The sequence below is a fragment of the Onychostruthus taczanowskii genome, unplaced genomic scaffold (genome assembly GCF_017590055.1).
Source record: "Onychostruthus taczanowskii isolate IOZ18803 unplaced genomic scaffold, ASM1759005v1 scaffold38, whole genome shotgun sequence".
NCBI lineage: Eukaryota > Metazoa > Chordata > Aves > Passeriformes > Passeridae > Onychostruthus > Onychostruthus taczanowskii.
In genome coordinates this window covers 11,938,382-11,958,516 of record NW_024501237.1, presented here as the reverse complement: position 1 = coordinate 11,958,516, position 20,135 = coordinate 11,938,382, and the positions used below count along the sequence as shown (strand labels likewise).

Sequence of the window (20,135 nt, the reverse complement as noted above, 5' to 3'; positions counted from 1 at the left end):
CACATCATAGAGAATTTCCAGCTCAAATGTGACATGATCTGACTTTTCCAATCAATCAATCTGCAGGGGAAGTTTTACTCATTTCACCACCTTGAAGCAAGATGGATTAAGGCTAACATTTTAATTCAGGTTATTTAACCCATGCAACCTTACAACATAAATGGTTTAGCTATTTAGCTCAGAAGAAAGAGGAATACAGTAGGTAATACAAATGGGAATATATAAAAATGTAAATCTGCTACAGATCTCCTCTGTTCCCTTCAAAGGGTCTGTAAAAAGCCTTTCTTAAACAGCCTTTACTCACTTCTCATATAATTTTTGTCCTCTAAATAACACAGCACTACAAAAAAAAAAAAAAAGACAGAAGGACTTATCCTGGATAGAACTAGATGTTATTCCAGATTTATAAGGCTGACAGGAAAGCCCTTTCCTAAAGTGGCCATTAATTATTGAACAATGCACATTCCAAAACAACCCTGCCCTTCATCTTTAATGGATAATGCTTTTAGCTATACTCATATATGGACACAGAATGTAAATTCTGCATACACACAGCACGTGGAGAACTTGGTGTCTGTATGTGCCACATTATGCATAATCCCAGTGTGCCTGCTCCTGCTTAGGGGCTTGCAGGGTTTCACAGGCAGAAGTAAGTTCAGAAACAATTCCTGAAACTTGTCCAGAATTGCTAGATTAGTCACTTAGAAAGACAGAAAGATGATTTCCCCTTTCACTTTTGCAATTTGAGAGTAAAGTTCATTTGTCTTCCTGCCATTGAAACACGTCAGTCAGCAAGAAACAGTGAGGCTTCCCAACAGTTACTGACTATCCCTGTCAAAAAATCCTTAATTTTCTCTAAGCCAGCAACATAACTCACCTAAATAGGTTTCTGCTAAGATCTTAAGTGTATGCACATCAGGTTGTAACTGAAAGTAGCTGTCACATCAGTCATTATCTTACCTCAGTTACCTTCTCATTTGCTATTTCCAGCTGGGAAATGAGCTCCTGGCCACGGAGTTTTTGTTGACGCAGCTCACTTCTGGGAATCAGAAGAAAAGATGCCGATTGGCAAACAGCAGTAGTACTTCAGTTATTGGAATGTAATTTCATAGATAGTTCCCTGAATTGTGGAGGCTTTTGGTGGGTTTTAATTACAGGGTTACTCTTAAAACACCCATTTCAAAAGCACCACACAGCACTTCTTCATGCTGTGCATTCAAAACTGTAATGGCAGAGGAACAAGATGTATTTGTTGGAATCAGCAAGACTTTGTCAAGAGCACTTGATGTTTCACAGGGTTTTTTTCCCTGTTTATTGAATCTTTTTTTGGAGACATGCTATCTAGTATGCAATAAATATAAGCTGCATTTTGCACAGTAAATTCAGTATTGAGATTAACATTCTAATTAGTGTTCCATAACCAGACCTCAATGTAGTCATTTTTAAAGGTGCTTTGAAGTACCTAAAAATAAATCATTCTATACTTGTGAGACAGACAACAATGTGACACTTTGTGAGGAATAGGAAAACACCACCTACTTCAAAGCAGTCTTTTTACTTTTATACTGAATGAGTTTTACTGATCCTCAATTTACACAGTATTGAAGACAAAAAACATCTGGGTTATGACAGACAATTTCTGAGCTAGAGCCTAAAGGAAACAGTTCTTGCCTTCTGTCAGCACAAGAAGAGGGATGACTAAAGACACAACTCCAGTAATTTTGGCCAGGGAAAGATGCAAACCTTAGTGAGCTGCTCTAACCTCTCACCAGTCTCTACCACCTCACCTTAAATGCTCTACCTGTTGCTGAAACTGCATGGGAAGCTAAAGCCTTTATTCTTTTTGAGGGAATGGAGGTAAGGTAGCAGATACTTTAACCTCAGATTTTCACCTATTTTAATGATGACAATTAGTTCTCAACAATCATCTGCTTTTGTAAACTTTTAAACTTAGTACTTGGTAAAAGTCTGAAAACTGATACATGGCACTTGAAATACAAGGTTGCAATGCATGTGTAACATCAGGCCGCCACTACATCTGGTGAGGAGTTTCCACTCACCTGTTCTCAACCCACCTTCTCAACCTCTTTCACCAGTCCCAGTAGATATCACAAAAACTTCAACAGCTTTAAACTTTTATAGAAATTAAAGTACATGGGCAGATATTTAAATGTTGTTAAACAGTTAAAATCACATTTAGGTTATACTTGTTATCACACGTGAACAATTCTATATAAAGTAAGAATTAAGATTGCAGGATCAAGACAGTATGTTAGTATGTAATACTATTTTTGTAATTTGTTCTCTGTAATTAGTACTAAGCATCAAATGAAGCATTTTCAATATAGGAGACCAATTTTTAGGTGCCCTAAAAATTCTGAGTTACTGAAAGGAGCCTGTCTCCTGTGCTTTTGCTGAGGTGTGGAATTAGCATGCTTAGCAGCACAGACCATAAACAGAGTTTACAGGCTCATACACAGCTGTGATCAAGAAATTATTTTTATAATGAGATCACACCGCACACATATTTAGAAAGAAACAGTTTAACCTTGTAAGCATCAGGAAATGTGATGGCTATTGAGCTAGACAGTTGATTCATTCTGAGTGTTAACCCTCCCCCAAACACAACTTATGAGATCTCAGAACTGAGCAATAACCCCAACTGCTGGATAATTACACCAGCCCCCACTGCACATTGTCTTTGCTAAGTGAGTAGGAAACAAAAGGTGAGCTTCCAGCATTTCAGCAGACGGGTGATAAATCCACCAGCTGCAGCAAGTACTTTCTGCAAAGCTCTCATGACAAATATAGCATGTGCCAGCTGTTTTTTTTTGTTGAATTATACTATATTATGCTTCAGTTACTCTTAGTAATTATGAATTTTGTATACTGCCAGTACCTGCAGCTGTCTCTCATCCTGGTAATTTTTTTTTCTTTAATGAACATCTTAAAATAAGCAGCTATGGCTGCCAAACATTGCACAAGTGCAGCCAAGAATAATGTTTCAGAAAAAGAGGCAATTTCTTCATCTCAAGATGCCACGCAATTCACTCTATGTACTCTACAGGATACAGAGAAAAGCATTCACGGCCAACACTTCATATATTGCCACCAAAAAAGGTCATTCCTCAGAGGCAGACTCTTTTCAACCACAGGAAAGATAAAAACAGAGAACTCCAAACCCCACACATGCCTACTAATGAGTCAGGGACTCTAACTATGACAAAGAAATGTGTCAGAGGCAAAAACTGGAACAAAGACACCCAAAATAGCTGCAGTCAGATGGCTTAAGCTAAGCAAAGTCTTTAAATATAAAAACAATATAGCAAGGATTCCCTTTTGTTAAGTACTGACAATTATAATGCAAGTGACTATTAAGGAAATGAAGCCATTCTGCATAGTTAATCAAATAAATGGGTTTATGCTATAAGTGTCTTTTATTTTTTTCCCCACAAAAGGTTATATCTTGCTACTAGACCATAATGGCAGATGAATAGGATTATTACCTTAGTTTGTTCACACTGTGTATATTTACTGCATTTTATTACTTCTGTAATTAAAGAGTTCACACTTTAAAGCTCCTCAAATGCAATGTTTCATAGAAACAAACATACCCCCCCTTTATTGTTTAAGCCAATGTTTATAAATTGTTTCATGCACTGTTTTGTAGAACAGACCTGTGTACACCTATTTCTATCCCTATTCAAGCTAAACTCTACCTAAACTGAGCAATCATCCAGGGGTCTGACAGGCCAAAGCAATATCCATGGCAAAGTCGAGAGAACTGTCAATTTCCTGTCAGGTTTTCAAGTTAGAGGATTGACCTTTTTCCCTGTCTGCAGCTGTCCAGATCTAGTCCACTGAAGGGCATTCTGATTCAGTCATTTGATTCAATATAAAACTTTGTTTATCCATGTGAATCTTAGAATTGCTCCAACCAGAATCATGTTCAACAAAAATAAGCTCTCTGTGTTGGCCACTGGTGAAGAGTCTGGCAATGGTTTATCTGCTTACCTGCAAAATTCTCTATTTACCCCAACTTTTCATTCTCAGGGTGAGAACATAAAAAGCTACAAAAAATACAGATACTACAAAAAATACTGATACTACAAAAAATATATGCCAATGAGATGGCATATATGTTTAACCATCTTTTGTATTTGTGCATTTATCTACAGACCTGTAAAGGTGGGCTTTACAGAACAAATCAATCATCTGCCCTTTATTTTTAAAACTTGCATACAGTCTGTCACTTCATTTTATTTGAGCAGAGGCTGGCAGACTGAATTACCCTGGTTTTGCCTGAATTCTGCTGTCAGAACTGTCTCTTTCAACCCTTCCCACTCTACCCTCTGTTCTGTTTTTACTGAAGTTTATTTCCTTCCAATTTACAAATTTCTAAACATCCCTTTGGTATTGCTGATTCCACTTCCTATGTGCTGTCATTTATTCTCCTCAGCTGAAGTCTGAAGAGCTACAGAGCTGTGCAGTGATGCTGTAAGGTAACAAGAGCAGTCTCAGCCAATCTCTTTCCCCAAATGTGGCCAGAGTAACCATTCTTCTGGATTATAGTGCTTCAGTCAAAGCAAGAGCCTTTAAAAACTTGTGTATGATTTCCTCACTTCTTTCAAAAGTAAATTCGTTCAAATGAAGACAAGAAAAGTAAAAATCACTTAACTGATGTTTTTTAACCATGGCAGATCACCTTAAATTTTTGGGACATTCAAACTGAGAGCCTAAAGCTTTACAATTGGAAGCTCTACACCCTGTAAATCAGCAACAACAGCCACAGGGATTGCTTCTAGTTCTTATCAATTCAACACCCCTTTGTGGAGAAGAGACACTGGAGATCAAAAAAGCTTTTCAACATTAAGTCTGATTTGGTTATTTAGATTACTTGGACAACATTCCACATATACGGGAGAAGAAGGAAAGAATAAATTATTAACTCAAGAATCAGTTAAACTAATGAACATAAAATATGTCAATTATTCACCAAGACTTAGAAGCTCTTTTCATGTTATGAAAGAAGTTTGACAGTTTTATAACATTTCTATACTTGTTTTCCAATTAAACCCCTATAAAGAATATGAAAGATGACTTTTTTTACAACTTTTTACAGTGATCACTCACTTTATACTATTTTACTACTATTTTATAATTGTAAACATTTGCTGTCTAAGTTGACTTCAGTACATATCATGAGAACTCAAAGTACATTTAACATGGATGCAATGAGAGGCCAGAGCAGTTTGGTTTCTGACTCTGTGTAGTAGACACTGTGGGAATAAAGGGAATAAACTTGGCAGTGAGTAGTTGGCCATGCTGCCAAGAGCAAAGTTTGTATTTGGAATGATGACCTGTGTCACCAGGAGCAGTGACCTCCCTAGTTACCTTCAGGGTTGACTGGCACAAGGAGTGAAGCAAAACTGGCTCCTTGCCCTTCTGCAAGGTGAGGACGAGGTCTGTTACCAATAAATTCTCCTTAAGAGGCATGCAGCATCTTAAGAGGCTCAGAGGGAAGAAATCTTTTCTCATAAATGAAGACTAAAACATTTGTATGAAGAAAATGTAAATGTAATTTAGTCTACAAGTATTCAGTGCACTGCCTCCTGCTTCAGCACTGGTTCTGAATTCCAAGTTCAGTTTTATCAGCAACAGTTACATGTTTAACTTGAATGAGATCTAAAGGTCCAGAAAAGCACAGAATAATTTTCAGTGAAGCCTGGAAGTATCAGTTTTCTTATCAACACTTCTATCTACAGTTTTTTCATTGATCTACTAGATTCTTATGGTTTTTTACATTACATGCTCTACCATTACTGTTTGCAAAATTTACTTTTACTTCTTCAATTTTTTTCAGATCAAAAACCCCCTAACATTCACTGCTGCTTCATTTCTTAGAATTATTTAATGCTTCCTTCACCAACAAAACCCTGCAGACTTAGAACATGACAAATGAGCAGCACAGAAAGTGGAAAAGTTAGCAGCTGCTGCTGGTAAGTTTAATAAAGAAGCCAAAATGCTTCAGACACCTTCACAAGGAAAATGAAAGCAATGAGGACAGAACTGGAAAACCACCATGATTTTCAGGCAAAGGAAAGGGAAACACCTACACTAACAAATGGGACACTGAGTCAGTGTTTATGGGAGCTGCACTAACAGCAGCCTCCTGGTGGAATGCAATCTAAAATGCTTCCCCCACACACATGGATAGGACTTAGTTAGGAAGTTTCTAACTTCCTAAAAAACCACTCAGCTATAAAACACATTAGCATGCTGCAAGAGTAATGAGTCTTGTTAAAAACTGTATTTTTGTTAAAAAAATTAATTCTGCTGCATGTCACCAACACATCCTCTGCATTTGCTCAGGTATTTACATTTACACCACCACAAGGCTTGGTGAGAACATTTCCTGCATTACCCTCAAGAGACCTTTCAAGCACAGCATTTAATTAACAATAGATTAATTAATCCATTACCAGTATCAGTCGTATTTTGTGTTCTTAATGAAATTTACCTGATAAATGCATTTGCTGCAAAATTATTCTGCTTTTTAAATAATCAGCAACTCGATTTTAGTTCCCAACACAGTAAGAAGCTATTTGCTGCTCTATACTTGCACTCAAAATATTATTGTGATAGATGAAAATAAATATGATAATTATACACTTATAGTATAAGCAAGGACTTTTGTGCTGAATAACTACTACAATGTAAATTCTGGAGCCAATTTTCATACCAACATTCTGCACTACATTGCTGAGTGTCTGGCAATGCATACAAGGTGAAAACTAAACTGGCTTTAAAATTTCCAGATAATACTGATAAGGTTCAGTTAGACTACTTGTCACCATGATATCAGAGCATCACTGCACAGATTTAACACCGGATTCCTGATGCCAGTCTAAATGACAACCTTCCTGTTTCTATTGCCAGCTTCCTTGCCAGGTAGAGCAAATGCCTGATAAAGACTTCTATTTCTAGCTTATACAGTTTGAAAAGGCATAACACACAAAACCATATCATAAAGTAACTGATTAGCTTTTAGACTTGCACCAAAATATCTACTGAAGTCACATAAATGGGAACATTTTCAAGATTTATTACCCACTTTTCATCCAGGTTCACAAAGCAGACTTCCTTGTATTTTCTATGTCAGCATTTTGCTGCAGATAAATAAGGTCTAAATCTTTTGGTCTGCTGTAACAACATTTTAGCACAGAACAGTAAAGGTTTTAGAGGGAAAACAGCTATGTCACAGGTAACTTTAATTATTTTGGAAGTCTGCAATTTTCACCTTTTAACTGGAACTCGCTGAACCACATCCAGGATCTAGTGATGAACACAGATGCTCAGCTGTGAAGTTTTGTATTTTGATTTACAGAAAATAAGCTACAAGTTTAAGAGCTAAAATTTACCTTAGCATGAAAGATTGCAAAATAATTTTCTTCTCCAGTTACTGCATTTACAAAAGATGCTAAAAAAGTAAGAGCCAGCTAATTACATAGAGTGAAGCTACACCACTTAAACTGTCAGTGAATCAGCACAGCTCCCAGTGTCTCACAAACAGGCTCAATGCTCTTGTCTTCTGAAAGAGACTTTTTCCTTTCCTAAAGAACTGTTTAATAATAACCTTTGCAAAATGCAGGATGTTTTAAAGGAAAATAAAGCCAGCCTGTATTTGAACAGATAAGGTAAAAAGCCCCCTGTAACTGTTTGCTTAGGGAAGGTAAAGATGAGCACACACTTCACTGCAAAGACGTATTTCCAGGTTAACAGTAGTGGCAAGGTAGATTTTCCTGGCTTGTGTTTAGAGAGCTGGGTTCTAATTCCACTCACACCACTGGAATTTTGACAGCCAAGAAATGCCAAACTATGCTTCAGAAACTGGAACTACAGAAACTGCATGGGATAATAGAAATATGAGTGAAGCTGAGAATATGTAAAGCATTACATTAACAATAAAACATGAAAAAATCCCAAGACTACCCCAAAGGAAAGGAAAGGTAGAATTCACAGGTTCCCAATTTTAAGAGGGAAAAGCTTTGCTTCCATGTTAATGTGATAGTAAAGCAATTTCTAAAATCTAAAATTTTCCAAAATACTCTGAGCACAGAACCACATGAGTGCATCACTTTAAATGACTAAAGGGCTACATAACCTGAATTTTTGTTCTCAAACCCACTGAAAAGTAATGCAATGTTATATTCCTAACTACTTTAATTTTAAAGAAATTGGGAAGCCTTATTTCATAAGTCTATTTTAGCAGTTGTAAACCAGTGTGTCAACCTCCACCAATTTTTAACCAGTTTTGAAGAAGAGATCTTGAGGACATACTTCTCTACAGTTCTATAAAAATACCAGTCTAATCTCAAATTAATAGCATACTTGAGCTAACTGACAGCATTTCCTGAGACTAGAAATGAAATGAAGTATAGGGGAAACTTGCAAAACTGAAAATATTCTTGTATTCTACACTGCAAAATACAAGCATCAGCTTAGAAATGTGGATGAATTAAAAGAAAAGTGAAGTTTATACTGTATTTTTTCCTTAGGAGAATCACACAACACATTTATATCTTCATTTATAACAGCAACTGCTCAGAACAGGACATTTGATGTACATTCCAAGAAGCTTTTGTCCAGTTTATTTTAGAAGTCTGGAGATTCACTCCACAACTGATGTTATGGCTTTTCTGATTCACTCCACAACTGATGCTATGGCTTTTCTGAAGAGGTACAGAACTTCTCATAATCCAAAATAAAAATTGTCTAAATGGAGTGTATCTTGAAAGAGAAAACCCAAAAGTAATAAATTCCATTTGCTTTTTGTCATTACAAAACCTCACACGTTATCAACAAGATAACGAAACAGTGGAAGTTTTCCTTCAGTGCTAACTTCCCAGAGAGCATTACAGGTTCTGTTTAGATCACTCTTTGTTTTCCTGCAAGCACATCTTTGAGTCTGGATGGTTTGCTTTTCATGGTTTTTCACTACAGGCCTACTGCCATACCCCAAACAGTATCTGAACCACACTTTACAGAAGGAGAACAAAACTGCACTTACTTCAGCTTACTGATCCTGGCTTCTGCAGTTTCAGTGAGGTTTTTTGTTTCTTCTTTCCACCTGTTTGTTGCTTTTTGCTGAGCGACTAAGAGACGTCTGAGCTCAGTAGTGGACTTGTGACTGGTGTCCTCCATCTCCCTGAGTCGAGCTTCATACCCATGCTCTTTCACTGCATGCTCATGCTCCATTGTGCTTATCTAAAAAACCCCACAAATTCAGTGCAGTCAAATCTGTCACTCTTTACCTTTTTTTTTTAATTTGTTTTGCAACGCACTAGTTAAATTTATAAACATTTGTTGAAAGTGTGTAACATACAATAATTAAACTTCTAATTATATGCTCAGAGATATGTGTTCCCAAAGCCAATTTAAGCAAATAGGACAACTGACAATAAAGGATAATGAGCTGTGTATGCTTATTTTTGTAAGTAATCTTTATTCTTCTCCCTTGTGTTTCCACCACAGAAACAAGTTGGTTCTTTTTCATCTAGCTAAATCTGTTAGGAGTTTCATAACTGCATCTGCAGTCCTTTGTACATCAGAGGGAAATGAAATCAAGCAGTGAATCTTATCTGTGACTGTAATGGAAGCCTGCCTGATTAAAAATGAGACACACAGAGATTTAGTATATGCTTTCTGTGCTTCATATCCACCACCTCTGTTACAAGATTCTCATCCTTTGTTTAAGCAAAGGGTTCTGGACTTGTACAAGAGTCCCTGTTCAATTTCACAGTTTTCTTTATCTTGTAGTGCAAAGTGGAAGCCAGACCTGAGCTGGCCCCCACTCACACCTTGTAAAACTGCTTACTGAGGTTGTCTTCATTGCTCCACATCCTCAGATCCCTTTCTTTGGTACCTTTACACTGCAGAGGCGAAAGGATCAGCTTTGCATGCTCAGAAAGCACATCAAGGATGAAAGCTGTTCCTCCCTCCAGAAGCCACAGGTACCCTGAATCTGTTGAGGTTACTTCGGATTCCTTATTCCACCTGCAGCCTGCTCAGGGGCATTTAATGGAACATGTTCAAAAAGAACAAACCAGCTTGCAGCTAATAATCCTGTTTGCAGCTAAGCATAGAGAACAATTTCCTCTGTCCAGAGAATAAAAGCCAGTGCCTGACAGCCACACTATTTAACTATTTATTATTTATTTGTTAATATTATTAAATGTATTTATTTACACACTGCCCTGACAACATGGTGGACACACAAGTAGAGGAACACTCTGGGCAGAAAGTCAGACAGACAAAGATTTCTGACACATTAGAGACAATAAATAAACAAAGATCGGGAATTGCATTATTTAATCTATTCATCCTATTTAAAGCAAAGAACATTGGGGGTCTTCTGATCAAGGAGAATTTAATACACATTAAAATACAATTTAATTAGCAGAGATTGAGTTCCCCCCATGGATTCTGAAGGCATACAATACAACAACAAAACTACTTTTAAGCAGCAACCAGGAAGCATCACTGAAACTCTCAATCTTAGTTTAAACATTTTATGCTTTTTTTCTTAAAGCTGCTGCCTTACTAAGCAAATATTAGTCTTACATTACAAAAAAATATAATAAATAAAACATACCTTTATTTTAGCTTTTTGTTGGGCCTCTACTGCCAGTTTTCTCAAACCCTCCATTTCATTTTGCAATTGCTCATTCTCCTGCTGAAGTTTCAGTCTTTGTTCACTGACAAAGGCACTCTTTTCTCTTTCTGAATCCAGAGTGCTTTGCAATTTACAGATAACTTCCTGGCAACGAGACTTCTCTTCCTCAGAGCTAAAAGAGAAGGAAAGCCTGGCTGCAATGAACAACTCCTGAACCAGAGAATGAAAGAAATAAACTGGGAGCTACACACAAATCAGCAAAGAACTTTATCATGATGATAACATCAATCTTCGTCTCACAATTATGGTATCTTGATACTACGTCTGCTACTGAATAAAAAGATTTGACAAAGCCCTAACAACACACATTGAAAAGTTTAAATAGCCCAAGTAATTTCCACTGCTTTCTCTTCTTACTTCTGTAAACATCTGTAACATCACTTACTTCATTTCCAGTTGTTTCAGTTTATTTTGTGTCGTCTGTAGACTCCTCTGCAGGTCATCCTTGGCAGCTTCTGCAACTAAATACTTCTGATGCAGCTGCTCGAGCTTCCTGCTGTCAGATTCATGCTCTCTGTGCTCCCTGTAGATCTGAAAAATAAATTTAGATGTCAGTTTACTCCTCATTGCATCCTATTTTTCCATGATTTAAAATAAAACTGTGTTTCTAACATTGTTGCTGCCACTTGAAATAGAGAAAAGTTTCCAATGATCTGATCAGATATTTACTTTGTTTTCTGTCTATTGATCTTAACTGGAATATGTACCAGCATTCTTTTGGTTATGTTAAACATCTCTTTTTTACTTTTTTCACTTTTCAAAGAACTTTCATTTTCAGTTTGGTGTTACAGCTTTAAAAACCTTCTGGATTTAAAAAAAAAAAGAATGCAAACAACATTAAAATAAACATATGAAAATTTACAATTGAGAAAATCTACTCAAAAATAAGAAATTAAGGGAGAAATACATGAAAAATGGAAAACAATCTATGTATTTTTCCTTCTGTAAAAAGATCTTAAATGTGATGTAAAATACATACAATTGCCTTACCTTTTCAAGTTCTTCTTCCACTGCTCTCTTCTCTCTAATGGCTCGTTCAATTTGGCTTTGTTTCTCTCCACATTCCTTTTCATAAAAGTAGTTTTTAAATAAGATTTAATAAATGAAAATAAAAATTCAGGAAGTGCTAAAGCCAAACCTCACCCAGTGTAAATGCAGCTCTTGCTGCTGCCATGAATGCATTTGATTTTGTTTACCTGCTCATTATTTCCTCTATAGGATCATTCAATATACAAACCAAGACACATCAAATGAAATATTTTAAAAATAAATTTAATGCATAAATAGATGCACAAACATTGAATTCTTATGATCATCTGCATAATTTGTTACAAGTTTCTGGTTCATTCAGAAATAGGATGTCTGTGATACAAAGACTTTCTCTTAGGATACTTTCTCAGCTTTCATATCAGCTTTCCTTTCTACACACACAGCTACAGATAAGCAAGGTAGGCTGAGTTTAGTGTATCTCTGAAAGAAACAGGGATACTTAAGTGTCATCACATGGGAAATATTTTCTAGAGCACAGATCTCACTGTCAAAATGCCTGTGAATTCATCTCTGGAGACATGCAGGATGTGCTACACAGCAACAGAGGACTGTCCTACACAATTACTCATTAATCACACATTGATTGACCTAAACTTCTAGTCGAAGTATTTGATCAGTCAGGATGTGCTACACAGCAACAGAGGACTGTCCTACACAATTACTCATTAATCACACATTGATTGACCTTCTAGTCGAAGTATTTGATCAGCAAAAGTCTTAGTTAAAGTCTTAGAAGTCTTGAATGTTTTGCTACTGAAAATATTTTTATCAATGAACTCCATACCATCTGAAGAGCGGAAACTTCTTCTGTCAGCCGAGAAAGCTGCATGTTACATTGCTTCTTTGCAGTGTCTACCTGTGACCACAACAAAACTACAGAATTAGTCCCACAAACTACTTTTCCATCTTGCTTTTTAACATAGAAATGTAATATGCAGGTGGTGCCTGTATATAAAGCATGAAAATAGCTGGGACTGCAATAACCGACAGCTCTTATGACATAAATGTTACAAGAATGATTATTACCAATCCATACTGCTTTAACTGAGGGTGTTTAGGAGAAAAAAAGCACAAATGAAGACAAGTGCCATTCACATCTTCACAGAGCAGCCTTCTCCATGCCAGTGTCTGCAGAGACACCAACAGTTCTGCTTCTTGTTTAGAACACATGTCTAAACAACAAATGCTGAAGAGGATGGTGCTATCAGCATGCTGCCTTGTCACTTGTCCAAACTCTTGTGAGAAAACTGCTCGTGATGACCATGCACCAGCAGTAGCTTTTCACTCTGAGGAAAACCAAAAAACCTTCCCATTCTTCCTGAATGTCATAACTTACTTCTTTTCTAATTCTTGCAGCAGTATTTTCTGCAAGTTGAGACATTTCATCCTGCAGTTTTTTGATCTCTTCTTCCTTTTGTTTCTCCCCAAAGAGTGCCTAGAAGAAAAACAACAAAACTAAATATGACTGATATTTCAGTGTGATACTAAGAGTACCAAAAGAAAAACCCACACTGCTCAAAAGACACCTTCTTTTCCCTTTTACTTTGGAGCAGCTGACACTGAAAACATGTGGCACTTAATGCACATTCTTGTAAATCAGAACCACATAAAACGTTAGTGTCAGTAGATGCCTATTTCTACTGGGACTTGGAGATTTTGGCTGAGCATGGAATTATAAAGAAGAAAGGACAGCAACCCAGAGCAAAATTTCCACCTCAATCTTCTGCAGAGCAGGGAGAAAACAATTTAAAAACAAAGTATTAACAAATATGTATATTAATGTGGGTATTTTTTATTCTGTTCATTAACTGAATTTCTTTTTTCCTTATGTTCATTGAATTTTCTTCCCAATTTGAAAAAATCAGGATGTTTAAGCCAGAGCAGTAAATTAAGAATTGTCTGCTTTGTTTTGGCTCCATGAGCCATGTTTTCATATCAATATTTTTGGCATAAATGTTATTCTATGACAGTTTAATCACACACTGTATATAAAAATTTCTTTTAAGAAATTAACTCCACATGTCTAGGTTCCTTTGTTGATGACTCTGCACCTTGCTTGTTTCCTATGTCTTGTACTTATATATTCATAACAGAACCTTTTTATCCCTGACACCAGTATTTGGTAAGAAACTCTGAACTCCTGTCAAAAACTTTGGAAGATTAGTGCTTAGGTACAGTGTTATCACTTAGATGACCTTGATCCAGGCACTCAACATGTGCTTTGAAGTTTATACTGTATGACAAATCTGATTGATGACTGGTCACATCCCAGTTTGCTCTCTGTGCATGACTAATTTTAGCACAACAGACACAAAAGAAGTTAGCTTGTGTATCCTAAATATCCTAATTTCTAGGAAATACCTTCATCCAATGACTTACCTGACTTTTTTGCAGGTTAGCTTCTTCCAAGAGCTGTATGCAATCTTGGACTTTTGCAACAGCATCATATGTCTCACTTTCTAGATTGGCAGACTTAGCCTGAAGCTCTCTGATCTGTTCCTCCAGGGCTACTTTTTCTGTTCTCAGCCGTTCAGCATCTTGAACAGTCACACACAATCTACAAGGCAGTAGAAATTTGACAATGTGATGGTCAATTAGGACACTGATCCATTCAAACTGAGATATTAGTAAGTACTATTCATAAATTGCCCAAATTGCATTGTTTTCTGCTTGTTTTTGGACAGAGTGTTTTGAGTTTGATGATCAATCAAGTCCTAGAAAGAAATAGAATTATAGATGTTAACTCAGATCTCTAATCTCAGAAGATCCTTAGAAGAATCCCAGTGATATCCTGGGATACATCACTGAAAATGTTCTATATTAAACCAGAATAGAACAGCCCCAGAAAAAATAAAGTTTTCCTCTGTGGAGGAAACTGAATAATTGGATGTGGGCAATGAAGTTGCAGCTATAGTTTTCAAGAAAGAAAACCACTGGTAATTTCACAACAGCGCAGGAATTCATGTTGTTTAATTATGATTGTCAGTATTGGCAGGCATGAGAAATGACAAGAGAGCCTCAGAAGGATCATCAAAAAACATCTCTTTGTTACTTCCTTACCACAAAACATGCAAGGACAGAAAACCCCTCTATTTTTGTAGAGCCAGGGTATAAATTTTTGCATGTATCCTATTAGTAACACACAGGGAGCTCTCTTTACCTTATTTCTAACTCTTTTATGTTAGACTGCATTTGCTGCAAGCGTTTGTCAGATGCTGTTTCTCTCTCCTGGGCAGACATCCTGTCTTCTTCCTGGAAAGAATGAAAGTATTATTCAGCCTGATCTGAGCTGAGCGAAATAAAGATATAGTCACATAAAACAAGCTAGACAACAACTTGCAGTTCATTTAATGCCAGCATTCAGAAAATGACTGCCCACTCAGTTGCAACAGAAATTATTCCTTTCTCTAAAATACCTTTCTCTCCAATTGGCTCTGAAGCTTCTCTTTCAATGCCTTCATTTCTTCAAGCTTAACATTTGCTGCCTGCCCATCTATTTTGGCTTGCCTGTATATTAAAAAAAAAAAAAAAAAAAAAAAAGTGGGGAAAAAATGGCTCAATTGAAACCTTCTCACAATAGCTGGGAAGAGCAGAAAAATTTCACAATACTGTTCTCACAGGGCAGAAGAGGTTTCCCCCTTCTCCCTATGTGGCACAGAGAGAGAGGAATACCACATTCCAAAAGTCCTGTGGAAATTACTTCAGAGATTATAAGGAAGGCGTATGCATTGATTAAAGAAGGACTAGGAAATCAAAAACTTCAAGTGATTCAATAACTTAGGTATAATTAGTCACAGATATGTAATGGAGAAATCTATTGCAGAATTACATTTCACTTTTTAAAGCAACAGAACTAGGAATTGAAACAATCATTATACACTTTTAAAGAATTCAGCTGATGTGCTTTGTAATCTGAATAGTTTTTGTGGGCTGAAGGAGAAGAGGGGAAAAAAAAGGAATAGTTAGTGAATCATGTTAATGACTAGTGGTTCTTCAGCCTCAGTAGAAAAATCTGTTGAAAATAGCAACCTTCCCACTCCTCTGACTTGGGAACAGAAAGACACAGAGAGTCTTCACCTGGGGTGTAACCCACTTTTTCAGGCTGCATATTAGGCTAAATTTAACAACCAATGACTGACTCTATCATAAAGGTAAAAGAGAGCAAACACGTAATAGATTAGCTCATGCAAACTGCAGCACCAATAGTCATGAAAGAAGCTATAAAATATTTCATACTTCTAACAATCAACTTTAAGCAAATATTTCTTCTAGAAATACTGATTTTGAATTAAGGGCATAAAAGTCAAGCATACTGTATCCACATGAAAATCTTAAGCAAAATATACATAATCCAAGGAATTTTACAGCAAATACTTCATTTCAGCCGAATTAATTGGAAAAGTTAATTTGGTTACAATTTCTTTAAAATGCAAAAACTACAACAAACACATTATTACTAAACACATGGTCTTTAGTGTGGGCCCAAAACTTTGACCTTAGTCCATCTGAAACATTGCATGTTTCTCCTACAAGAAGTACTGTAAATTCAGGAGGACATTAAATTGCCTCCTGCAAAATATTAAGTGTTGTAAAACAAAATATAATCTCAAAAGGCAGCATAAAAAGGGAAAAAGAAAAATGGTCATAAAAATCAGAGCACCGTAAGTATTAACAACATATTTTAACAAACAGGTTCAGATTCAGATCAAATTCAGAGGTCTGCATTTTACAGGCAACAAACTGCTTCTAAAGATACAGCTTTTATTCTTTACTGTACAACATATCTTTAAGTTAATCTTGGCAATTTATCTCTGTGTAAGAGCTTTAAGATTCCGAAATGCAGATCCATGCCCTAGCTACACCAAGTTTCTTAATTTGCGTGTTTTATCCAGGCCATACAAACCTAATTTAAACCTCAAGTTGTTTTTTTTTCAAATCTACTTCTGCATTCCTGACTTAGTACTCTATTACCATAAATCATGTAAAACTATGGAAAACATCCCAAAGGATTAGAATTGTCTGCACCATATGCTTTATAATCCATGCAGACTACATCTTCATGTTATAGAAGCAACTGGTGAAAATAGTCCAGACTTCTTGGAGAAACACTGCAGCACCTTTTAGGGCCAGACAGAGCTGCTGCCATTAACCTTGGGAGTAAAACACTGTTTTTAGGGGTGCAAGGACTTTAGGCTGATCTGAGAGGAAGGTGAGCATAATCAGTGCCTGTAACTAGAGATGGATAATGAATGAATTTCTTATTTTACTCTCAGTTCATAAAGCCACTGTTGAATGAAATAGAATTTTAATTTGACATCGACCATCACTAGTTAAAAGAGAGAACAGACAGAATAAACTGGCATTGAATAGACTTGAGCTATAAACACAAATAATCATGAAATTTTGCCAGAGATACTATTTCTCCTTTCCCTTGATATACTTCAGGAATGTAATTAACACTTCTTTTACCTTTAACTTCCACAGAACCTACGGTTTAGAGCTCTTTATGGATAAGGGGTGAAAGCAAATTTTATTAAAAAATTAGAACTTGGAAGCTTGTTTGAACATTCACATTTCAGAACTCTAATGAGTAACCATGTAACTGGCTTTTGAGCAAACTGTATTCTAATGAAAGCCTATCTGCAGAATCATTTGTGATGTGTTACTGATAATTTTTTTCCTTTTAAATCAAAGATCAAATGTTCACTATTTCAGGGAAAAGCTCAACCAAACAACACTGACTGGAAATATGTTACCATAACACTAAAGATGTCTAACAAACTTCAGAGACAGTTATTGAAACCATTTTAACTCTGAGGATGAAATTAGCTTGCAGTACAAACAAGGGCCATGACACAGCAGCAGGTTAGGAAAAACTATAGAAAATATGTTAATTATTTTTTTAAATCTGCCTGGTATATACCTCAGTTGTTTTCGTAGCTGCTCTAGTTCCACATCTTGTTCTGTCACAGTTTTCAGAAACTGCTGATTGGTCTGCAAAATAAAGAGATATTTGTACCATGTTCATTATAGTATTGAAAATGTTACACATGCCTTACACTGAGATAGTAAAGATGACCACAATGGCAGGCAGCACTCAAAATGCACAATATTCTCCTTTTCTCCCCTCTCTCCTATTAATTGCTAATGTTCTTCTTGCTTTTTGGACTGTTACTAAGAATTGTTTTCAGGCACTTCCTACTTCTAAAATATCTATTCTGAGTGCTAACAGTTCATTTCAAGACCACCACAGAGTGCCCAAAGGAAAAACCCCATCTTGCCCAGATCTATTATTATGGTCTCATTAATAACAACAAAATATCAGATTAAATGAACTCAGATAATCAATGAGATCCTTCTGCAAATTTCTGCAGTTTACTTCAGTTTTTACTACTGTAAGTATTTTAACATTAGCAGTGAACACTCTTGCCTCAACATCGAATCTCATTTCCAGAGCATGCATAAATATGCTGAACAATTCCAACCTGAGCACATCTAGGAAGCACAGCTGTTTTACCATAATAAAAAATATGACTAATTAACATGTCTCCTCACTTCCTATTTTTCAGTTTATTAGTTCAAAAAAAGGGCTTCGTGCTTTATCCCATGACATCTTTATGCCTTTGGTAACAGATGGTACCAAATGTTTTATGGATAATGCAAATAAATGGATTATCTTTATCTTAAATATTGTCTTAATTCTTTTCTCTGATGTGAGTAAAAAAGATTTCAGTCACAAAAACAATTGTAGGCTGTTAGAGTAGGTTGTCTTTTTGCACTGCCAGTATTCAAAACAAACACTCAAAAAATTCATACAGGAATCAAAACCAAGCTGCTCAGCCAAAAACCTCACCCCCTCTTTCACCTCAATTTTTCAACAAAAAACTTGAGAGATTCTATTAAAACTGCTTGTCAATTTTGGAAGGCCTAGGCCAAAGCTTATTAACTAAGAAGTCTCACAGTCTAAGGATGTGGATAAAGCACTGGAAGGTTATCAGAGCTCTGCAAAATGTGCATAAAGGTGACAAAGACACTGAAGACAGCAGTACCAAAACAGGAATGGATAAAAGTGTGCCAGAGCTAGCATATGAAAGAGGGCATAATTTAAAGAAATGTTTCCTTTGTGAAGACATGTGTGAAGTACACTAGCTACTGTACAGGATTACTACTGTAATTCTGAGTGTAAACTTACCCCTGAAGTGTAAAAGAAAGAGCTCACATAAAATTAAAAGCTGACCTCTCAACCACCTTGACCTGGCGTTTGGAGTTCAGGAATAAAGCCATCACTGCTTCCTGATTGCTGGAGAAGTTTTAAAATTTGAGTGGCACCAGGTATGTGTGAAGGCCTTTTTGCTTTGGTTTTGAACTTTGAGGGTCTAGTAGGAAAATAAAGAAATTACTAAGTCACTGTTCAGTTTTACTCACCATGTGCAGTTGGCGAGTCAGCTGCTGAATGCTACTCAGTTGATCCTAAAAAGAGAATTCAGAGTTTCTTATAATCATTACAGTCAGAAAGAGTGAATAATTAGAAATCTTCATAGTCAACTGAAAACATTTTAAAAAACCAACTATACATGTAGTAGAAAATTCAGTGCGTCTTCATAGATTTCAGCCAGATTGTTTTTAGCCGTTGACCTCATAGCCCATAAGATTAGATTTATTACTGAACAATTTATCTCATTTTTCCTGGGTCACAAACTGCCTCCTTGCAAAACTCACATGCACTTACTATGAAAACATGAAAAGACACATGAACAGTGCTTTTAAAGGGTCACACAGACTGTGGTGCTACTACAAGCATTTTTGATAAGCAAAGTAACAGACATGCATCCGTTAATTTAAAAATGCCTAAAATGTTATGGACATTTTAGTTTGTTTTTTGCCATACAGGATGTCTTGTGTTCCCAAAAAAACCAAATCAGTTAAGTTCTTGAGTCTCTGAATGTGAACTCCATCATTCTAGGAGAACTAGCATAACTCAGAAAAACCATGTGCAGCACGCCAGGTGCCTTCAGAGCAGAGAGAGGACTGAAGTCCCTGGGCTGAAGTGTCTTCTAATTGTGTTATCTAACAGTCTCAAGGCCATGGATATGCTAGGAACCAGCTCCTGCCACTCCCTTACCTTCTAAATCCAGTCCTTATGATGTCCCCTCTCCTCCTTGCCTTCTGTCAATTCTAATTCTACTTGATCTGACCTATTTTTATTTACCTCTGACAGCTGTTTGCCCGTCCTTCATTGAAAGCTAAACCTGAAATAAAATTTTATTTAACTGCAGAGCTGTTTTCTATGGGAGACAAGTAGCATTTAAGAATAAAAGGCTGTTTAGCCTTGTTCTTGTCACAGTGGCAT

The 20,135-nt window shown here is 36.4% G+C and overlaps 1 protein-coding gene across 2 annotated transcripts in view; it reads right to left on the bottom strand.

Annotated features, from left to right (window-relative positions):
• The window catches only part of SCLT1 (sodium channel and clathrin linker 1), a 29,418-nt gene that overhangs the window by 2,421 nt on the left and 6,862 nt on the right, over positions 1 to 20,135 (bottom strand). For both annotated transcript variants that reach the window (XM_041412087.1, XM_041412088.1), the window contains exons 8-19: positions 19,211 to 19,255; positions 17,709 to 17,779; positions 15,202 to 15,292; positions 14,946 to 15,037; positions 14,165 to 14,342; positions 13,122 to 13,220; positions 12,570 to 12,641; positions 11,726 to 11,800; positions 11,121 to 11,266; positions 10,655 to 10,847; positions 9,071 to 9,267; positions 961 to 1,039 (exon numbers count right to left, since the gene is read on the bottom strand). In XM_041412087.1, coding sequence (XP_041268021.1) covers positions 961 to 1,039; positions 9,071 to 9,267; positions 10,655 to 10,847; positions 11,121 to 11,266; positions 11,726 to 11,800; positions 12,570 to 12,641; positions 13,122 to 13,220; positions 14,165 to 14,342; positions 14,946 to 15,037; positions 15,202 to 15,292; positions 17,709 to 17,779; positions 19,211 to 19,255 — 1,338 coding nt within the window. The remainder of the gene's footprint in view (positions 1 to 960; positions 1,040 to 9,070; positions 9,268 to 10,654; positions 10,848 to 11,120; positions 11,267 to 11,725; positions 11,801 to 12,569; positions 12,642 to 13,121; positions 13,221 to 14,164; positions 14,343 to 14,945; positions 15,038 to 15,201; positions 15,293 to 17,708; positions 17,780 to 19,210; positions 19,256 to 20,135) is intronic.